This window comes from Pantherophis guttatus, chromosome 5, assembly GCF_059756535.1.
Source record: "Pantherophis guttatus breed Tessera chromosome 5, ASM5975653v1, whole genome shotgun sequence".
NCBI classification, from domain to species: domain Eukaryota; kingdom Metazoa; phylum Chordata; class Lepidosauria; order Squamata; family Colubridae; genus Pantherophis; species Pantherophis guttatus.
The window spans coordinates 75,179,298-75,203,177 of record NC_142067.1 but is presented as its reverse complement, the minus strand read 5'-3'; the positions used below and the strand labels follow the sequence as shown (position 1 = coordinate 75,203,177).

Genomic DNA, 23,880 nt, shown 5'->3' with positions numbered 1-23,880 from the left:
TTATAGTTGTCCTAAATACAGGAATCTTTTGAAAGAACATCTACTACAGAATTGAAAGGGATTGTCTGAAAGAGGATTAGAGTAGAACGATTTACGGTAAAGATAAGCAGTCTGGTTTCCCTCCAGATGTTTTGTACTAACCCACATTTTTAAACTGCTTGGAACTGATCAGAATTGAACTCCAAAGCATCTAGATATCCTAGGTGCCCGTCCCCACGCTTAAAGATCTCCGTACGAAAAATGAGCTGCTCCATGAAATGGTGTTCTCCGCGCAGCCCAAAGCCTGCCTGAGTCATTGTTTAGGCAGCCTCAGGACATCATTTCCTAGAAAGATGAGGTAATCAGTCGGAAGATGAAAGGGGGGGGAGGCTGTGTCAAGTGGCGTTTCTGATTGGCCGAGACTATATGCTGGACTATAAATACAAGGTCTAGACTAGAGGAAGTTATCTAGGCAGTGAGTGGTACCGGCGCTCTTTACGCGGTTTTTGCTTTGTTCTCGGTGCCCGAGGGAATGCTGGCTGCCTGACTGTGTCTGTGCCGCCAACCCCGCGCCCGGGACGCGAATGAAGAAACTTCTTCTATTGCTCTTCAACTATCGGGGACTCGCGAGACGGGGGGGACGCAAGGGAAAACGCCGCCGAAAATGGCCTCCTTCCATATCCGAGCCGCGCGGCCTGAGGACTGCGCTGATATTCTGCGCCTCATAAAGGTATAGCTCGCTTCGTGTTGGCCTGGGAGTCTCACCCGGCCGCCGCACGCAGCCCCGACTGGGGAAAATCTTAATAAAGTGAACCCCAGTACCGTCCGATTCGCCTCCTTTTGTTCTTATCAGAACAAATAAAAAGTTTTGCATAATATAAAATATGGTGCTCTGGAGACACTGTGGGAAGAGGGTGGGAGAGCGAAGTGTTATTCCAGGAACCAGAAAGGCGGTTCGATTCCCCACATAGGATCGACTACTTTTATCGGGAGACGTCGGCAAGGTTGACAGCAAAACCCACTAGACTGTAGAGTAACATTAATACTCAGGGTCCTGATTACCATTTTTCTTGCGATTCTTTATATACAATTTCTCCTTTAAGAAAACAAAGAGGTTTCCTGGCATTTTAAGAAGCAGCATTTTGGTTGCGCCACCTTTTCATGTGCTGAACTCTTCAAAAGCATCAGCTTGGCCTTTAACGTGTTACAAAATTAAGTAGTTATGATTAATTCTAGATAATGTGCATTGTATTTATGTTCTGTTTAATTTCCCTCCAACTTTTGCTGTTCTTTTTTCTCCAGTTCAAACTATGAACAGGAGAAAATATATATTTTATCATAATATTCCCTTTTTGATTATGTAGATTATAACAAAAACTTAGGCAATTATAGATGTATTTGTTTAAGATAAGACCAAACATGTTTTAATTGCAATAAAGTAACAGCAGACAATAATTTATTGCTAAATATTGAACAAACGATCTCCACCTGAAGATTGCCCTAAAGTGCTATGCTCCGCTACACTGTTTGTTTAATTTTCTTGTTTTTTAAAAAAATAAGTTAAATCTAACATTTCATTTAGGGGCAAAGGTAAAAGTCCTAGAGGGTGGGGGTGGAGATTGTTTTGTCAACCCTGAAACAACCTTTCTTCCTTTTGGACGCACATCTTTGCCCTCATGAGTTGGCAAAGAATTCCTTCCTCTTAGGAGTCTATGATCACTAACCTCTGTGATACTATTAAAAAGTGAATTAAAAAACATAACTTTCCAAATAAAAATAAATGAACTTGTGGTTCTTTATGTCTAATGGAATAGAAAGTTAGCCATAATATTTTGTTTTGGACAGGAGCTTGCTAAATACGAAGATATGGAAGATCAAGTAGTACTGACTGAAAAAGGTAATGATATACTTTAAAATAAATCTGGTTAATTTACATGGGAGATTGGGAAATCATAGTTAAATCAGCCTTATGTTCTCATTTTGCAGATCTTTTTGAGGATGGTTTTGGAGAACATCCTTTCTACCACTGCCTTGTTGCAGAAGTGTCAAAAGAACACTGGACACCTGAAGGTGAAACTTCAGCATTGTAATGTCTTTATTAGAAAAAATAAGATTTAAACATCTTTAATAGAATTATACATAACTATTCCAAGGTTAATACTTAAAACATGAAAATATATTTTGGATTCAGACCTTGTCTTCCATGAATGGAAGGTTTTTTTAAAAAAAGCTAATTGATCAATTCTGCTGGCAGGAGTTGGAGGAGACATTTTTAGTGATTCCTTCCTTCCATCTGCATAAATATCTACTCTGGAGAATCTGAGGATCATCCAGAATATCATAGTAGCTGACAGTGGAGGGAGGTCTAGAGGGGAGGGTTAGAGAATCATCTCTCTGTTCTTTGCTGGCTGGATTCTACTGAGCATTTCATTTAAGGAATGTTCCTATTGGCAAGAGCAAATTCTGAATCCAATTTGATGTCTTTTTTGTTTTTGCTTTTTAAAAAATTGCTTAGTTATCCTTAAGACTATGAAGAACCAGGTATCCAGGTATAAGAAGAAAAAGTGTAATTCCACTTCGTTTCATGGTTATTCTTGTTTGACCCTAACATATCGCAATGCAATTCTGTTAAATCACATTTTCTTTAATTTGTCCCAATCTTCAGGTTACAGTCTCTAGCTTCGCCATGTACATGGCCCTTCCATGTACATGGATGGGCGGGGAGGTAACTAAAAGATCCGTTACACAATAAAGTAGATGATCATGATATATGAGGTAAGGTCTCCAAGGACAAATACTATTCCCAAACATTTACCTCAAGTAAGAAGAAAGTATAAAAGCACTCGGTAGATCAGAAATCATATATGTAATTTCTGTTTTTAGAAATCTATAAAGCATATTAGAATATAAAATCAAATTGGAGACAGTAATACAGATGTAACTGGAAAAGGCCAAAAATTGAAAAATGAACACTTGCTCCTTTTTACAAGTGGTAGTGAAAAACACTGGTAGCAATTAACATGGCTGCTGCAATTCAACTGAAGATTCAGCTGCTCTTAATAATGTTTAGATGTCACGGATTAAACAAATGCTGTTGCCTCCTTTAAAGCACCTTTGCATTGTAAACAAACCTTCAGAATTTATTTAGAAGATAAATATCAAGGACTTTGATTTGGGAAAAGTCCTGATGTATAAATGTAAGAACAGTCCATAGCATTCTGATCTGCCGTTGTGAATTTGTTGAAGTTTATATTGCTCCAACATGGTATAAATAGGATATGGAAAGAGTATTTTTAACAAAAAAATATAATTTTAATGACAAACTGACACAACTGGCCATGTATTTCAGCTGTACAGTTACTGGCATGTGCAGGTTCAGTTAACTGTATCTTATTAATATGACATTTTCTTTGACCAGTTTTTAATTGACAGGGATCTGTACTTTAACTGCTGCTACTTATTGCATCTATTGAATTTAAAATGTTTACTTTTGCAGTATAATAGATTAATTTTGCATGCTTACAATATCTATTTTGACAAATGCATGTAAAATTTGAAATACACTAAGTTGTTCCATTTTAATGATGATCTACCTATGTAAAATAAAAATAACTTTCATTGCAGGTTATGGTATTGTGGGCTTTGCCATGTATTATTTCACTTACGATCCATGGATTGGAAAATTGCTGTATCTTGAAGATTTCTTTGTGATGAATGAATTCAGAGGTATCTTAGATATTAAACATTAATATTTTAGAATCATGTTATAAGCCGTATACAAATCTGATTTATAAAATTAAAATTTTCCCATCTTTAGGCTCGGGCATTGGTTCAGAAATTCTGAGGAATTTGAGTCAGGTAAGTAGATGATTATGGCTTTCCATTGTATAGTGGGGGAAAGTAACTGATTGATTAAAGTTACCTTCAGTACAAATGGAAATTTCATCTGATAAATTATTCCATTCATACGTTGTTTTACTTATTGATTACTATCTCATGGGTCTCTTAGAACAATTTTCAAAGATCTTTATATTTCCAGGAAATAATTTTAGAAGATAGATATAAATACTGATTGTGTAATTCCCTTTTGGGTCTAAGCAGAGTTATAACTCTTTTATTATATAAAACATAGAAATTAAAAATAGTAAGCCAACAAATATAAAAAGCACAAAATAAGAAAAACATATTTAAAATTACTTTACCCCAAACCATTTCATTACTTCTCCATATTTTCTAAGCTTGTAAACCATACTTGCTTCCATACATGTATACATAATTTCATATATTACTTTTTGTTCAGTTATTTGAAAATAATTTAATGATAAATGTGTTGCACATTTTAAAGGCTCATTTTCAGTATGCTATATACAGTATGCTATATTCAAAATATACTGCTCAAAAAAATAAAGGGAACACAAGCAGAAGACATCCGAGATCTGAATGAATGAAACAGCCTTATTAAATACTTTGTTCTTTACATACAGTAGTTTATACACTGCTCAAACAACTAAAGGGAACACAAAACTACTGTATGTAATGAACAAAATATTTAATAAGGCTATTTCATTCATTCAGATCTCGGATGTCTTCTGCTTGTGTTCCCTTTATTTTTTTGAGCAGTGTATATTTGTGCATTGAAGTATGATACTCTTTCCTCAGCAAAAAAAGTATTACATGATTTTAATTCAATCTGCATTTGAGCTCTTCATGGTAGCACACTGAAACCTGTTCAGAAATTATTTTTAAATACGATTGAAGCAGTAAGGGATACTTAGTCCAATAAAGCCAATATTATTGAAATGCTATTGTTGAAATAATATAGGTAGTTCTCACTTAACTATGGCAATTGGGAGTAGAATTTCCAGTGATGCACCCATAAAACATAACACCACATGGGAAATTCTGGTCCTAATTGCCATTCTTCAGCAAACCATTGCATGTTATTAACCAGAGAAGTCACATTACGATTCGCCTGCTTCCCCATTGATTTTGCTTGTAGAAAGCCAACAAAGAAGGTTGTAAGTGACAATCATGTAACCATGGGATGCTGTGAGATTGTAATTATGAACTAGGTGCCAAGCCCTGATTGTAATCATGTGGCTAGGGAAATTGCATCAGCTGTAAGTACAAGGACCAGTCTTAACTACCACTTGTTCATCACTGTCTTAAATTTGAACAGTTGTTGAACAAGTGGTCATTAAATGAAGAACACCTGTATGTTAAATGTGTGTATTGCAATGTTCATCCAGTTTTTCAGTTACTTTTGTTGTGAAAGTATACTGTTGTGAAAGTTTTTAAAGATTGTTATTGAGGTTAGCCTATAAAATACTTATATCTGGGTTGCAAAGCAATCAAAAATACATTTGGATTTGGATTTTTTTTTTTTTTTTTTTTTTTTGTAGCTGTGTCTGAACCTGAAATTCTTGAGGAATTCCTAATGCAGTTCAGATGAGCACACAAGGAATATTTAAAATTGGCACTAATTTTAAATGTATTTATATATAGATTTAAACATTTACAGGTACCATATCTTAAGACCAGAAATGTGCCACCACTTTTACCCATGTTCATGTTCTGTTTTTCTTTCTCCAGATTGCTGTCAAATGCCGTTGCAGCAGTATGCACTTCTTAGTTGCAGAATGGAATGAACCTTCCATTAGATTTTACAAAAGACGGGGAGCTTCTGATCTATCATCTGAGGAAGGATGGAGACTCTTCAAAATAGATAAAGAATATTTGATGAAGATGGCGACTGAAGAATGAGTTTTGTCAATGCAATAACCCAAATACAAATTAAATGTGTAGTTTCTCAAATTGCTATCCCTGTATTACTTTACTTTCATTTTAAAATTGAAATAGTTAATAAGTATCTTAAATCTAAAGCTTTAATACTAATGGTGTAGATGTTACTGTGTTGTGGACTTCTGAGACTCCAATGTGACAACAGTTTACTGTCAATACATCTGTGATCCTAAAATGTCTATTATGTGTAACTTCATTGTAAGTATCCTTCAAATGTGTACAGTGTACACGGTATGTTTTTTTGTTTTCAATTATTTACATTTATGAGGAAATAAATGTTTTCTTATTAGTGATCACAAATGCTTTTGTCAACTTTTATTTACTGGCCTTCTCCAATCGTTTATATCCATTACAGTTTTGCTGTTTTTGCAATCTCATATCACATATCACTATCTTGTACCCCTTTTAATCCATCACCAATTTGAAGAGCCCTCAAGGTACTACTAGACATTTAATTCCTTGGGAAGTTTCACACAGATTTAAGATAAGGCAACCTAGGAAAAGTAAACTTTCTAGTAGGGTGCTGTGATTTTTAAGGATCTTCAAGCTTGACACTACAGTACATGAGGTACACAAAGGGGAAAAAGTAGTGAAATAAATTAGGGGAGGAGAAGTTTTCCACTGATTTCTTTCTCTTCAAAAAATATTTTAGTCACATTGCAGGTAAGCATATGATTCATTGGTTCAACTACTGTAGGCGATCTACTACAACATTTTCCCTTATTGTAATGGCAAGCAGTAAACTGCTTCTGACCAAAGCAGTGCATTACCTTGGTAGTTTCCCTTCTACATTATTTTCCATTATCATTATTCGAAATACACAGTAACCTACAATCCTATAATGCACATAATCTTTCTTGCCTGCTAATATATTCTGGATATGGCTAATAGTCCATAGGAAAGCTAAGTTCTGCTTTCCTATAAATATGCAAAGGTGATCTGAAGTGGACCACAACTCTAAAAGCTTTTGCCATATAATGCTTGCTGTTCAGTTTTGTTTGATTTATATTCTGCCATCTTTAATACCCCTATTGCAATACATTCTCATGACTAGACTTTTGGAAAGTGTATTTTCAGATAGAGATAGATGATAGATAGATAGATATATGATAGAAAGGAAAGAAAAAAAAATAGTCCATGGAATCTGATAATTTCTGTACAATCACTTTTTTTCCATGTTTTATTTATTTGAAGAACATAAAAATCCCATTTCAATCAAACTGTTGTCTGTGTACTATTGTTTTTAGGCAATCATAATCAAAATGTTTACAATAGCATTTATCACAATAACAATACTATAATAATATTTAGTTTGTCTTCAAATATCCATTTTAACATTTATCCTTTTTATGTCCCTGCATTTCTTAACTTCTGTTTTTATTGTCTAACCATTGGTAAAATAAGTCCCATATCAAAAAGTATTCGGTTTCTTCTTTGTCCTTAATAGTAAGCATTAGAAATGTGCATTTCTGCACATTCTAATATTTTCTTAATTACACTCTCATCTGTCAGGATCTCATCACACTTCCATTATTGAGTATATACAATTCTAGCTGCAGTTAATATATGTAAAATAAAGTATATAGTCCCTTTGTCATATTTTTCTAGCAGAATGCCTAATAAAAATATTTCTGGTTTCATGTCTACATGCTGTTTTATCATCTTTTCCAACTAAGTATGTATTTTCGTCCAGTATTTTTTGGCTTTTGGACATGTCCACCACATACAGTAATATGACCCAGGTATTTGATTGCAATTTCAACATTTAGCAGATCTATCTTGATATATTTTTGCCAGTCTTGTTGGTGCAAAATGCCATCTATAGAATATTTTATACAAATTTTCTTTATATGCAGTTGACAGTCAATTTAACATTTCTATCCCACAATTTCTGCCATTTGTCTAGTTCTATTGCATATCCAAAATTTTTAGCCCACTTTCACAATCATTGTCTCCTTTACCTGTCTACTTTCAAGTTTAATACCTAATAAGTAACAATATATTTTCTTTATCAGTTTTTTATCTGCATTTGTGACCACCCTGTGATGTCCATCCCTTGACTACTAAGTTCCTGCTTGGTTTTTAATTCCCCTTTTTCATTCAAAATATATTTATACCTTACAATTTTTTCCATATTAATAACATTAGGATCAGGGGTGGGTTCCAAATTTTTTTACTACCGGTTCTGTGGGCGTGGCTTGTTTGGTGGGCGTGGCTTGGAAGTCATGTGACTGGGTGGGTGTGGTTTGGTGGTTATGTGACTGGGTGGGCGTGGCCAACTTGACATCACTCATGTCAAAGGTTAGGGTTAAGGGCAGGGGTGAAATGCTCCTGGTTCAGACCGGCTCAGGCAAGTAGGTAGCGATGGCGGCGCGCAGTTTGGAGAACTGGTAGCAAAAATCCCTGCCCCCGCCCCCCATGCCCAGCTGAGCCGCGCAATCATCAGAGCCTTTTTTTTCTTTTAAATGGCTCTGACCAGCCAAGCTCTGACGATCCCAGCTGAGTTGCCTGCTAATCAGGCAACTCAGCTTGGATCGCCAGAGCCATGTAAAAGAAAAAAACTTTTTTCCTTTTAAATGCCTCTGCCTGCTAATCGGTAGCAAAAATCCCTCCCCTTCCCCCCCTCAGCTTGCTTACTTTAGCTGCTGGTCGCAACGCCTTCCTGTAATCCCTGCAATCGATTGCATCAGCAAGCAACTGAATCTCCCTGCCTGCAATCAAGCAGGCAGGGAGTTATGGACTTCAACTCCCAGAATTCCTCAGCCAGCAAAGCAAAGCTGGCTGAGGAATTCTGGGAGTTGAAGTCTACAAGTCTTAAAGTTGCCAAGGTTGGAGACCCCTGTCCAATTGGGTAAGCTTTTTTCCCCTTTGGGAACTTTCAAAAAATAGTTAATTGGGGTTTTTTTTAATTGTTCTTTTTTTAGACCTAGCCATTTAAAGTTTAGGAAGTTTTAAATTTAGCTGCTTTTATATAAAAATAAAAATAACATAAAATAATATTTGTGCAGCTTTCTAAGATTTACAACACAACACAACACAACTGGCTCACCCACAATGTAAAAGCAGCTGTGCTAGAACCAAAATGGCCCCTGCAACAAGCAGGAACTTCACACAGCCACAAAAAGCTCAAAAAAACAACTTTCACACTTTACACACACAAAATTCCACATACAGCTTTGTGAGATTTTGTGTGTTTGTGTAGTTAGAGTGAAACACTACAGAAACACACTAAATCTCAGAAAGCTGCACAAATATTATTTTATTTTATTTTATTTTTATTTTTATATGAAAGCTAAATTTAAAACTTCCTAAACTTTAAATGGCTAGGTCTAAAAAAGAACAACTAAAAAAAAACCCAATTAACTTTTTTTTTTAAAGATCCCAAAGGGGAAAAAAATTTACCCAATAGAACAGGGGTCTCCAACCTTGGCAACTTTAAGACTTGTAGACTTCAACTCCCAGAATTCCTCAGCCAGCTTTATTTTGCTGGCTGAGGAATTCTGGGAGTTGAAGTCCACAACTCCCTGCCTGCTTGATTGCAGGCAGAGAGTTGCTTGCTGATGGAGTGGATTCAGGCAAGCGAAGCAAGGCAAGCGAAGCAAGGCAAGCAGCTAAGGTAAGCAAGCTGGAAGGGGAAAACTTTTTTCCTTCTCCATGGCTCTGGCGATCCCAGCTGAGTTGCCTGATTAGCAGATCGTCAGAGCTTCGATCACCAGAGCCATGTGAAAGGAGAAAAGTTTTTTTCTTCTCCATGGCTCTGGCGATCCCAGCTGCGTTGCCTGATTAGCAGATCGTCATAGCTTGGATCGCCAGAGACATTTAAGGCTCGTCAGAGCCTTTCGGGCTGGTCTGCCTGGTTACAGGAGAACAACACCTGGCGTATAAGACAACCTCCGACTTTTGAGAAGATTTTCATGTGTTAAAAAGTTGTCTTATACGCCAGAAAATACGGTATTTACTACAACTGAACATCCAAAATATACTATTTAATCCTATGTACATATGCCATATGTGTACATACATATTACATAGTATAGAGTGTATATAGGCACAAAAAAGATACATTATCTACTATATATACTGTACGTGTATGAACACACAGAGAGTTCTTTTAAAACTATACACATTCAACCTCACTACATTTGGAAAAACACACCCAAAATCCACTTTTTGCCACACATTTAACTATACATTTAGAACATTACACACACCTTCAGATATTCTTCCCTACCTAGCTTGCACATGACTGTTAGAGCCAGGAGAGGTCATGGATTGAGTAAAATGTGGTGAAATTCACTTAACGCTCTTGTTTAGCAACCAAAATTTTGGGCTCAATTGTGGTCATAAGTCAAGGACTATCTCTGCCTTCCTCTGCATGGCAGCCTTGTCCTAGTAAACTCCTTTTCCTTTCTGGCAATTTTCCTCTCTGTTGGAGGCACCAAAACAATCTAGACGATATAACCCCCTGGAGCAGGGGGTTGGACTAGATGGCCTCCAGGGTCCCTTCCAGCCCTAGATTGCTACCCTGTTTCAAAGTGTCTTCTGAAGCCACGTCTAGTGCCAGGGTTTGTAGTCATTCCTTCCTTCCTTCCCTCCTTCCTCTTCTTTCTTTCTCTTTCTTTCTTTCTCTTTCTTTCTTTCTCTCCCTTCCTTCTTTCCTGCCTTCCTTCCTTTCTTCCTTCTTTCCTTCCTTCCTTCCTTTTTCTTTCTTTCTTTCTTTCTTTCTTTCTTTTTTTTCTTTCTCTCTTTCTTTCTCTCTCTTTTCTCTCTCTCTCTCTCTCTCTTTCTCCCTCCTTTCCTTTCCTCCTTAAATGCCAGCAAAACCCACCACTTTGCTCCTAAAGTCGTCTAGGGCAGAGGTCTCCAACCTTGGCAACTTTTAGACTTGTGGACTTCAACTCCCAGAGTTCCTCAGCCAGCAAAGCAAAGCTGGCTAAGGAACTCTGGGAGTTGAAGTCCACAAATCTTAAAGTTGCCAAGGTTGGAGACTCCTGCTCTAGGAAAACAATCCATGTTGCTAAAACAAACAAACAACCCACATTGCATCTGTTTTAGGGGAGGAGGTTCAATTCATTGCCCAGTTAAAGACTGAAATGAAATGCTCCAAGCTGACAGCATTGCTTCTAATGACATTCGGCTCCAGATCAGATTGGGCTTTTTTTTTTTTTTTGCATGAAGGAGGAACACGGAGCGAACAAAAACAAAAAGCCTGAAGCCTCCAATGCGAATGTCAGGTTTCGGGGCTATCTTAAATAAACTTCATTCTCAAGCGCAAAGTCTCTAATGAATCACTTTTATTTTAAGAATAGCAGAATCCGACATTCCTGATTCAAATTGCAGCCAAACTGGCCCCTCCTTCCAACCCCCTCCTCTTCCGCTCTCCAACCCCAATGTCCCATTGGCCATCATGCAGATCCATCTCTACATCCCGGCACGTTCTTTTCACAGGAATGTGGCCCCCACCCTCATCACCTAGGAAACACTATCTGTAACATTCAAAAAGCTAGGTAAAAGTTCATCTCAGCAATAAATCAAGCTTCTGCTCTATGCTTCATCGTGTTCATGTCAGCGCTGGAAGAGAGCCTAATTTGGAACGCTGACAGCGAAGCAAATTAAAGCTTCTTTCTCTCCTTCTCTCCCCCCTCCCCCTTCTTTCCTTTTAACTTTGTTTAATGCTCTGAAAGATTTTCTCTCCCAGGCAAGAAGCAGCAGGGGACAGAAGCAGCAGCCACTGACTTGGAGACCACATGGAGCCATTCATGTGTTCTCCGGCAAGCTGTTTTCTCTCCCCTGCTCTCTTGCTGGCGGGGAGAGAGAGAGTTTTTTGCAACACTGTGCTTTGGGGACCCATCCAGAAAGCCTGGCACAGATAAACAGCCAGGTTGAAGGCCAGTACTTTCAGCGCCCACAAGGAACTGCTCCTTGGCCCCAGCCATGTGTTTTCAAGCTCGGGCTGCTTGGAATGAAAAGCTATTGCATGAAAACACATGGCTAGGGCTGAGGAGTGGTTCCTCATGGGCGCTGACTTGCCTTCTCTTCTACCACCAGCCGTGGGAGGAAGAAAGTAAGATCGCGAGCCCGGCGGGGATTGGGGGGGTGTAACAAGCTAGGCCTCAGGCAGCATGGTCTGGAATGGAGCCGGGCTGGGCCATGGCAGCTTAGCCAGGCACGCGAGCCTGGCAGAGACAGTGGGAGGGGCCGTGGCAAGCAATAGGGGCAGGGGGGCTAGTGTGACTTGCATGCTTACCTGAGGAGGCAACTCAGTTGGGATACAGGGCAGGCACCGCATGGGAAGGCAGTTTAAGCAGGCAAGCTGCAGAGCAGACTGTGCGCATGCGCAAGTACCACACAATCTGCTCTGCCACCCGGGCAGGGCAAGCAGGCAGGGCGAGCAAGCAACAACCGGGGAACCGGTTCGGGGGTGTGGCCAGCCAGCCACATTTATCGGTTTGGTGACCGACGGCAAATTATCGCTACCGGATCGCATGAACCGGTGCAAACCGGTAGGAACCCACCACTGATTAGTATGTATCAATGCTTCCATTGTGGAAAGGCAGACTGGTATTTTCAAGTAGTGCTGTTCTCGGCCAGTCCACCCAACTGCACTGGAAACAAGCCAACACCAGAACGGAATAAAGCAGTTGCAATCCTTTAATTAGGTTCAGCACAGCAAACACAGGCAGGAGAAAGGCACAAGCCGGAAACAAGGTTTAAAGTTAGCGCTACACGAAATCGCAGTGTAGCGCCTTTTATATACACAGCAATAAATCAAGTGGCAATTAAACAGTTAACATCACCCCTCCTTCCCCTAGCTGGCCTGAAGGAGGAGCACAATAAATCAATTAACAATCAAACAGTCAACATCATCCCTCCTTCCTCAAGCTGGCCTGTAGGAGGAGCGCGCCTCTGTTACAGCACAAGGCAGCGTCATCTGCAAACACCATGCCCCCCCATCTCCGATGAAAGAGTTTGCTTCGTTTTGTGTGCGGGTGGTAAAGACTTCTCAAACAGCTGATGACACGCCCCCGGAGAGTCCAACAGCTTGCCCCCTCCTCGTCGTCCTCCCTAGTGATGGCGAGACCCAACCGAGGCTCGACAGCTGTTCTTTAATTTTAAGCCATACTGATAACAGTGCATTTCTAACATATTGTCTTTGAAAGTAACTGTATCTTATTCTTCCCATACCATAAAAAAGCATGCCAACCTAGTTGAAGGCCATGTCCTTTTAAAGTTAATAGTCTTTTATGCCTCAAATTGATCCATTCTTTCACCCATGTAACTATTGAGGCCTGGTAGTACAATTCCCAATCTGGCAGCCCAAAACCCCCTCTTTTTTTTTTTTTTTTGGAGTCTTGCAACATTTTCAAACCAATTCTTGCTTTTTTCCCTAGCCAAATATATCTTAATATTATTTTATTTAGCTCTTCAAAATATTTTTCCCCAAGTTTGTTGGAATTGTTTGGAATAAATATAATAGTCTTGGTAAAATATTCATTTTTGTAGTAGCTATTCTTCCTGTTAATGACAGTTGCAGATCTTTCCATTTCTCCAAATCTAGTTTAATTTGTCGCATCAGTTTCATATAATTGTCTTAGTTAATTGTTGCACATTTTGCTGTTAATTGTATTCTTAGGTACTTTACTTTTTAAACTATCTATATATCAATTCTTTTCATCAACACACTTTTTTTTGGCGAGATTTTTAACTAAAATCTTTGTCTTGTCTTTATTTTCAGTCCTGCAAGTTCCCCATATTCTTCTATCTTTCTGATAACTTCGGACCCGTTTCTAATGGGTCTTCTAATATAAAGACCAAGTGATCTGCAAACACCTATAGCTTATATTTCTCTTTTTTTATTTCCATTTCTTTTATTTCTTCATCTTGTCGAATACTTCTGGCTAACACTTCCAGAGTTAGTATAAATAGCAGAGGGGACAGTGGACATCCCTGTCTGGTGCCTTTTTTAATATCAAAGTTCTCTATTATATCCCCATTTACCATCATCTTAGCTGATTGTTTGTGGTATATTGCTTTAATAAGCAATATTATTTTATATTAATAAATCTCTCCCCAAAGTCCATATGTTTTAATTGTAATAGCATAAATTGCCAATTAACGTTGTCAAATGCTTTCTGTGCATCTAGGAAAATCAACACCATTTGTTTTCCAGAGTGTGTTTCATAATACTCCAAAATCATTCTCATGTTATTTTTAATTTGTCTCTTTGGCAAGAATCCATTCTGATCTATCAAAACCCTTTTTAATCTCTCTGCTATTATTGAAGCATATATTTTATAATCCACATTCAATAGAGATATTGGCCTGTAGTTCTTTATCTGCATTAAGTCTGAGTGATCTTTTGGTATAAGAGTAATAGTTGCTTCCATCCATGAATTTCTAAAATATTGCTTCTAGCAAAACTTCATTATAAACTTCCACCATCACTGGGCCTAATATATCTTGTAATTGTTTATAAAATTCTGCCAGTAGCCCATCAGGCCCTGGTGTTTTATTATTCTTTTGTCTCTTAATCGCTTCTGTCAATTCCATCATGGTTATTCATTCATTCAGCATAGCTTTAACTGTTTCAGGGACTTTAGGGAGTTCAGATTGTTCCAAATATTGTATTTTATTTTCTAGAATTTTCTCCTGATCATACAGTTTCCCATAATACTCTTTTATTATTATTTTTTAATGCTCATTCTGATAATAAAGGGTCCCTTTCTCATCTATTAATTGATGTATCATTTTTCCCCTCTCTTTTTTCAGTTTATATGCCAACCATCTTCCTGGTTTATTCACATTTTCAAATAAGTTTTGTTTTGCACTTTTGATTTTTTGTGCCAGTTCATCTTTTTCCAATAGATTCATTTTGTGTTTTATTAAATCTATTTGATTTTTTAATTTCCTTTTTTGTGGTTCTTTCTGTAATTCTGATTCTAATCTTTTGTGTTCTTCTAACATTTTCTTATTTTGTTTCTTATTATTTTTCTTCCCCATGTGAGTTATAACTAGTCCCTGGACAGTGAAGGGTTCCAAAAATTTTTACTACTGGTTCTGTGGGCATGGCTTATTTTGTGGTTGTGGCTTGATGGCCTTGTGACAGTGGGCATGGCTTTGTGGTCATGTGACTAGGCAGGCAAGGCTTCGTGGTCATGTGACTTGGCAGGCATGGCTTCGTGGTCATGTGACTGGGTCAGCATGTCCAAGTCAACGTCACTGACTTCTTTGTCCTAATGAATGACCTACAAAAAGAAGATATACAAAAAGGCAGTTTATTATTTCATGCACTTATTTATTTACATAAGAAAAAAATAAGTACATAAAACAATAAAAGAGCTACACAACAGAAGAACAATGAAACTGTTGTCTGTCTTCAACGTCACAGACTTCCTTGTTCTAATGAATGACCTGCACAAAGAAGAGATACAGAAAGGAAGTTTTTAATTGCATGCACTTACACCTTACATAAGAATAACACACTGAAAGAGCTACACACAAGTACTTACTTGTGTACTTGTCTTTAGCTTTAAGATGTTTCCACATCGTTCTTTCATTGGCAATGGCAGCCTCCTCAGTTGCAATTTTTTCGCTCTTGATTCTTTGATCATCGGCTATGCGATGTTGTACTCGTAACCATTTTCTGACGGAAGGAATAGGGTTCCATTTTGTTACAGGTAGGCCAATTACACTAATTGTCATCAGATTGCTTATGTTGGGAATAGTTAGGTGAGTTCTTTGTTCTGAACATATGAGGTTCATTTTTGAAAACCCCCTTTCCACCTCTGCTGAACACACAGCAATTGTTCTGACAATATCTTTAGCTTTTTTAATACTGTCAGGAATTGCAGAGTTCTTTGAATCTTTTAATACATTTTCTATGAAATCTCTGTAATTGTTCATATTAATTTCAAAATTAAAAATTTCACCAAGTTCAAGCAACTGCTCTTCAGCTTCTGGCCATGGAATGACTACATCCAAAAAATTGAGAAATCATAATTTATTTGAGTCTTGTAATTAGCTACCTGTTTTTAGATGTTCACAATCCATCAGTCTTTTCTTCAAATTTGTTATCACACTTTCCAAAAGTTTTTCCCAAGGAAGTCCAACAAATTGATGATTTTGAACAAATTTCATATTTTTGAAAGCTTCTGAAGTAATCATTCCATCAACCTTTTTTTTTTTTTTTGGTATGGACCCTTTTCCTGTCTAAGTATTTCAAATGCTTTAATTGATCTCAGCACAAATATTTCAGCCTTTATGATGTCTGTATTTCTTCTTTGCAGTGCATTTGACAGAAGAGAAATCTCAATTAGAATAACAATCATCAAATCAGCCAAATCAGTCAAAAAATTTATATTTTCCAGACGGGCAGCCATATCTGGGTATTTTCATTTCCATGAAAAAACTGATGTAGCACTGGATAAGCACGCCACAGAGCTACGGTTGACCTTAAACTACAGGCAGCCCATCTTGGTCCCCAAACTCTACCAATCTTTATGATTTCAAGTCCAAGTTGTTCAGATATGTTGAAAAGTTCTGTCTGGCTCTTACAGGATTTATGAAAAGTGGTGTGTATCAAATATGTTGAAATGGTTCAGTTGCTACAGGAGTGCGTGGATTGGGGAAGGCTACAGGAGCACGAGGGCAGCCAGCAAGGCCCCAGATGAGCTACGGTGGGCTACGATGGACTATGGCAGCCCGGGGATGGTGGGGTAGCTTACCTGTAGGTGGGAGGAGGCAGCTCCATTGGGGCGCAGGCAAATTCAGCAAGCCGCTTCAGCAATTCAGCAAGCAAGAGGAGAATGCATAGGTGCAAGCGAGTCCCACTGGGCAGGTCACGTGAGGAGTGAGTCGCGAGGTGACTAGTGGGCCACATGGCAAAGAGGCTTATATATAGGGCTCGGATGGGTGGAGCAAGCTTTGAGCAGGTGAGTGAGTGTCGAGTATGCTAGTGTCATGCGGGCAGGTGGGGCAAGCGAGCAACGACTGGGCGACTGGTTCAGGGGTGTGGCCAGCCAGCTGTTGCTACCAGTTCAGCAACCCATGCTAATTTACCACTACCGGTTCGCCTGAACCAGTGTGAACCAGTAGCAACCCACCACTGTCCCTGGATATACGCATTAGCAGTATCCCATACAGTTTGCAAGGAAGTCTCTTCTTTCCTGTTCTCTTTGAAAAAAAAGTCCAGTTCTTTTTCCATATTTTATATAAATTCTTTATCTTGCAATATTGCTTGGTTCAATGTCCACCTCAGTTTTCTTTTTTGTCCTTTCCATACAACTTTTATCAGATTGTAATCTACCCAAACATTGGGTTCTATTTCTATCTCTTCTACATGTTTTCAGTTCTGATGACATCCATACCATAGCTATTCTAGACCAGGATTTATGCCTATTTGAATAGAATGAGTATTGATTTTTCTTGGGGTGTGTTTCTCTCCATACATCTTGAGTTCCTATTTCTTCCATCATTTTAAAAAAGGTTTTAGGTAGTATTTTCCTGTTTTACCTGTTTTACTACTCTTGTAGTCAAGTTCTGTATCTACAATTGCATTAAAGTCTCTTACCACACAGATATTTTCATATTCTAATTCTATAATTTTTTAATGAAATTTTCCATAAAACTCACTTTGTTTATTATTAGGTGCATATATTGCTATCAACAACATCTGTTTTTGATTCATTGTTACCTCCACCATCAATATTCTCCCATCTTCATCTGCAAAGATTTGTCTAGACTTTACTGTTTCTTTAATATGTAGAACCACCCCCCTTTTCTTTTGCTGTGCTAGTGAAAAATATAGTGGATGTCTTGGAGACAGATTAAATCTAGTTTTAATTTTTTGAATTTATTAAAAACCCTTTTTCTTTTCTTAGCTGAGTTCAATCCATTTATATTGATAGATAACAGTTTTGTTTCTTCTTCCATTGTTTACTTATAGATAGGTTTTGTTGTTCTAGTTTATCTTATTTCTCTGTTCTTTCTGTCTTGCTCCTTCTTGTTCCCTTCTCTCTTTTTGCTCTGTTTCAGTTTCTTCATGTTGTATGCTTCCCTCTGCTATCCTTGTTTTTTGCCATCTATTTCCTCCATTTTGTCTTCTTCCTCGTATGCTGCAAAGTGCTGATAACAGAATTGTTCTGCTTTGTCTATTGTATCTAGTTTATGTCTTTTTTCCATCCAAGTCACCAATATTCCTTCAGGTATTAGCCATCTAAAGTTTACATCATGTTTTATTAGTTGTCTTGTCAGAAATTGGTACTGTTTCCTTGTATCTTTTACTCTTCTGGGTATTTGTTTCAAGACTGCTATTTCTCTCCCTTTGTATTTCAATGGTGCAAGTCTTGCTCTTTGAAGTATTTTTGCTCTCATTGCCTCCTTTGAAAATCTCACACGTACCTCTCTGGGAAGTTTGTTCCTTCTTGCATAGCTTGTGTATATTCTAAATATTTCATCAATCCCAGAGAGAATTTCCTGTTTGCTCTTTTCCAATGCATCTGCCAACAATTCTGCCATTTTTTCAGCAAGATCTTCCCCTTTTTCCTCCTCAATATTCTGAAATCAAAGGATTCTGCTCTATCCATCTCCAGCATAATTATGGATCGCTCAAGCTCATTATCTACTTTAGTCAGTCTGTAATCCATCTCTTCTACTTTCTTATCTGTTTGCTCTGTCCTCTCTTCCATTTACGGAATCTGTTGTTCATTTTTAATTATTATTTGCTGGATGTTATTTATTTTATCCTCCATCTTTTGCATCCTATCTGCCAAATCATCATGATTCTTAGCCATGGCTCCTTGTAGTAGTTGGAACATGGTTTTCATTTCTGAGTGAATTGGGCACTACTAACATGGAGATATTTCCTTGAAGGAGCTAAGCACCCATTTGAGATGTTGTTAGGATGGGGTTGAGGGTTGTCCCCGAACCATGAACCAGCTCACAAGCAAACACACTAGGACTGAAATAAAACTAGCAGAGGAGTCTTGTATAAAAATATACTTTACTTCAAAATATTTAAAAAACACTATATCTTTTAAAAAGGCACATTAACAACAAAGTCTTATCTTTGATAAGCCAGGCCATCTCCCTAAATTCCTCTCCACAATACCGAAACAGTCCATAGGAAAAAACTAACATGACATTAAACAGCTTCGGTGTCGATACATCATCGAGGTGGTAGAAGGGCAGCAGCGTAAGCTTCACAGCTAAAAGCCACCTGTGAAAAACAATTCAATCAGCAAACGTGGCTTGAATCTCCTGGGAGGGAAACTGTCCAGCTCTCCCTCCGATCGTAGCTCCAACAGCAGCAACAGTTCAGATGTTGGCTTGCATGCTTCAACTCAGCAAAAGGCAAGCCGAAATTGGAGACTTCAAAAGGCTCCCAGCTATCTCAACTCACAGTTGCAGCTAGCTCCGTGGGAGTATCTTTACACAGCTCTTCGGCTCCTTTTCTGCTGCTATCTCTGCTGCAGCTGCCAGGACTCCTTAGCTGAGTTCTCCTCCCTTCTGCAGCTCTGCTCTGGGCTCTGCAAGCAGAAAGGTCCATGCTTATATGGGGAGTTAACCTGCAATTAACTAGGGCAGGGAAGGCTTGCAGTTAATTGCAAACAGGAGATGGCTTGATTGGATCCATACTGTTTGTGACTGATCAAGTAGCCACAGCAATTCTGAAAACACTCGTGACAATCCCCTTCTCTGTGGCTATTTGATTTGATAACAAATATACATACATCATTGAATACATATACACATCAACGGTCAGTACATTTTACATAGCCATCAATATTTTACCCAGGAGATAATGATGTTGTTCACAGGGCAGTGGTTTAGTAAACACATCCACCACCTGTTCCCTTGTTTCACAATAGATGGTTTTGATGAAACCTGTTCTCACCAATTGCCTTACATGTTTATTCTTAATATCAATATGGCGTGATCTCTGACCTATAGCATTGGCTTCCAATATGTTAACAGCAGCCATGTTGTCCTCATAGATATTTATAGGATACATGAGCTCCCTCCATAAACTCACCAAAAGATCATCAAACCAAACTAGGTTATTGGAAGCTTTGGACAAACTCACATACTCAGCTTCCACCGTGGAAGTTGCAATTAGCTTCTGCTTTCCAGAGTACCAATACACAGGGCTACCATTCAGATGTACAATGTATCCCGAGGTACTTTTTCTAGATCTAACATCCCCTGCCCAATCAGCATCCGAATAACAACTCAGTCTTAGTTCTCCGATTATTTCTGGCTCCAACAACAATGAGTAATTCACACTACCCTTTAAGTATCTTAGGACTCTTTTGATCCCATTCCAATGGTACTGTGTGGGATGTTCCGAATGTCTAGACAACACGTTTATGGTTAAACTGATATCAGGCCTTGTCCAATTCGCGATGTACAACAGCGATCCAATCACGGATTTATAAAGGGTCTTATTCTCAAACTCCGTACTCTCAGTATACATGTTTTTAAGGAAATCTGTTGCCATAGGGGTATCACATGGTTTCGCCTCTACCATGTTGCACTCCTTAACTAATTCCAAGATCTTATCTTGCTGGGAGAGTCGAAACCCCTTCTCGGTTTTTATGAATTGCACCCCTAGGAATTTGTTGATACAGCCTAATGGTTTTAGTGCAAAACTTTTGCTTAGGCCATCTGAGAACTTCTTGTAACTGTCCTCAGATTTACAAATGTACAAGATGTCATCTACATACAACAGAATTGTTTCCCTAATGTCCTGATGGTCTTTAACAAAAACACATTCATCAGCCGACGATGGTAAAAAGCCCATCTGTTTCAGGCTTTTAGTGAGACACTCGTACCATTGCTTACCAGATTGTTTTAAGCCATATAAGCTCTTGTTTAACAACCAAACATCATCTTCCCGATGGCTTACTCCCTGAGGGATCCTCACATGCAGTTCTTTATCTAATTGGGCATGCAAATACGCAATCTGTATATCAAACTGATATATATTTTCACCTCGCATGGTAGCAATAGTGAGAGCCGTTCTCACGCTCTCAGAGTGCACTGTAGGTGAGAAGTATCCTCGTAATCATCAGGGAATCTCTGCGAGAATCCCTGCGCTACTAATCTCACCTTATAAACAAAATCTCCATTTTCAATAGGCTTCTTCTTAAAAAGCCATCTGGTGCCGATCACCCTCCTATCCTTGGGCAATCTCGTTGGCATGAATACATCTAGCTTTTTCAGGCTATCTAACTCCGTATCCATAGCGGCAAGCCATTTTTGTTGTTCATAATTAGGTAAGTTAATATCCTCATATCCTCATATTTCTGAGGTGTGGCTGAAATGTGATTGACTGAGGTAATGAAATCATCATACCTCCTAGGTTTGTTACCTCTGGTAGATCTAACTGGATGTATTGCTATAGTCAGGTAGGTTCTCTGATACATCCTCCGTCTGTTTATCAAAACCACGAGAAGGGTTCTGAGTGAGAATCTCATTAGCATGGATCTTACTCCAATTAGCCCCTTCATGAAAGGTAGCGGACCTCGATATAACCAGCTTCCCATTCGGGTACGCAAACCTAAATGCCTTGGAGCCCTGCTCATAACCGACGAATCTCAGCTTAACTGAGATTCGATCTCATTTCCTCCTGAGCTCCTTTGGGACATGAACATCAGCCATCACCCCGAAAACGTGGAGGTGTGCCAAACTAGGCTTATGGCCATATAGCACCTCATATGGGGTCTTCTGCACCATGCTAGATCACACTCGATTTAAGGTGTAATTTGTGTATCTGACCGCCTCCACCCAGTACGCAAAGTTTAGTTCAGCATCCTCTAGGGTGCACCGCATCATCGTCTGCAATATACCATTGCATCGTTCTACAATGCCATTCTGAAACGCAGAGTAAGGATTATAAATGGATAAATGCCCTTACTCCTCAACCAGCTAGAAAACTGACTTGAATTACATTCAGTCCCTCTGTCAGTTAAGATCTTCTTAACCCTGACTTTATGCTGATTCTCGACTAAGCTACAGAACACTTTGAACTTAGCCAATGTTTCCTTTTTAGACATTAAGGGAAAGACGAACCCAAATCTACTGTGGTCGTCAACTACAGTAAGGAAGTACCGCTGAGACCTCTTGGGCGCAGATTTCACTTTCAGTTTCGCACTCCTGCAAATTGAACAATCTACAAATGTGTTACAATCATTGATCTTGGTTCCCCTTGAGTGTTCGGTTACCTTTTTCACTATAGGAAAACTCACATAACCTAACCTGCGATGCATCAGATGGGCACATTCATTGTGCAACAGTTCACCTATAGAAACTATATTGGCATTCTCAGGTTCCTTATTATTTGACTTTAAATTAAAACTTACAAACCTTTTATTTTTAATATTAACTTTACAATCATTATTACAAGACTTCCTCTGTTGAAAGTCTTGATGCTCACTACCCAATTCTAGCTGGGATCCATTACTACTACCAGATGAGATAGTATAATTGCTAGCACTAAATGCCTCAGCATTCGCATTGGGGCAAACCACCTATCTTCAACACCTCCCCAATCACACATTTGTTATTTGTAATTACAGCTGTTCCTTCTGAAAACAGAATCTCTATTCTGGGATTCTCACATACCCTCATTAAGCTTAGCAAATTATGGTCTATCTCAGGTACATACAATGCTTCATTAATTTCTCCTATCCCAGGAATATAAACATCTCCAATGCCAACAACATTCACCTTTTTACCGTTTGCAATTTTGACCATGGATTTATGCCTTTTCATGTTAACAAACAACCTTCGGTCACTCACAACATGGTTACTAGCCCCACTATCCATTAACCATAGTTGCTCACGCTGTTCCCTCATAAGTTCCAACTCAATGGTTTCTACTATGCCTACAGAACCATCATTAAACCTAAGATCGTTCCTTTTGTTGCCTCTATTTGGCCATTTACCCCTTCTCTGGTTAGGAACATCTCCACTTGGTTTTCTGCCTGGAGGGAATGACCTCTTTTTGCACTTACTACCAGAAGGTGTCCTTGGATATGCCCTGGCTCACATTTTGTGGGCAATCCCTCCGATAGTATATGCTCTATCTGAACTATCGGGCCTTCTCAAGGGTTTTTCTTTCTTGTGGAAAGATGCCCTACATTTTCGCAAATTATCTTCTGCTATTAATTTACCAGATAGCACTTCTAGAGATAAATTGTTGTAATTGACATTATCCAATTGTGATATAAAATTATCCCAGCTAGAATCAAGGGAATTGATTATAACGGTAATGAGGGTTTGTTCAGACACTGTTTCCCCTCTCAACATCAACTCCTCCCTTAACTTGTTTAACTCACATAAGTATTCATTAATATCTACTCCCGCCTTTAACCTTGCAGAATAAAACTCCCTGTAAATTCTGTTTGTGGCATGGGAGCTTTTAAAATAAAATAAAAATTATGCAGTTTTACCCAGACTTCCATTACAGTCAGGTTATAAGGTATACTGGGATATAAAGCAGGATCAATGGACATCAACAGGATACAAAAGGCCTTATGATGTAAAAGATCAACTTCCAAGGACTATGGTCTAGGTGGGGGTTTTAACAACAACGATAAAACATTCTCTTTCATTAAGATGATTTGAATACTCTTAACCCATTCCTTAAAATTTCCTCCACCCACACTTAAACTTTAAAAATTAGGAGGAAGAACCTGTACACTGTTAAACATAGAAACAGACATTGATTGATGTTCAGAGTGTGGTCCATCCTGGAACGGGCAATAAGGCATTGGAATGGAAGCACACAGCACAGTGTCTTCCATCTGGCATTCTGACAATTGTTCCTCCCCAATGGGAGGGATTAAAACCTCATGTTGTGCGGATGCAAAGCTTGTTCTGGTTTGATTACAAGAGTTCGAGGGTCCTCTCTGGTGCTCATCTCTAGGAAGTTTTGGACGCGCTCCTAGGTTCCTATCTCCAGTTGAGACAGCCTCTGGAATCACCCTGGATGCCAGTGTTGTCATGGATGGATATATCCCACTCGTGGCATGCGCTGAATTGATCGCGGACATTAGGGGTGTGTTGGTACGTGCAGCTACTATTCATTGAGTCGAT

General features: G+C 38.7%; 1 protein-coding gene across 1 annotated transcript; it reads left to right on the top strand.

Moving 5' to 3' along the window:
- The first annotated feature begins 237 nt into the window (after window positions 1–237).
- On the top strand, window positions 238–6,081 carry SAT1 (spermidine/spermine N1-acetyltransferase 1). Its single transcript, XM_034433184.3, has 6 exons — window positions 238–709; window positions 1,825–1,876; window positions 1,966–2,049; window positions 3,604–3,705; window positions 3,797–3,837; window positions 5,572–6,081. Exons 1-6 carry the CDS (start codon window positions 644–646, stop codon window positions 5,740–5,742), a joined length of 516 nt encoding a protein of 171 aa, XP_034289075.1. The 5' UTR covers window positions 238–643; the 3' UTR covers window positions 5,743–6,081.
- Window positions 6,082–23,880: the final 17,799 nt, after the last annotated feature.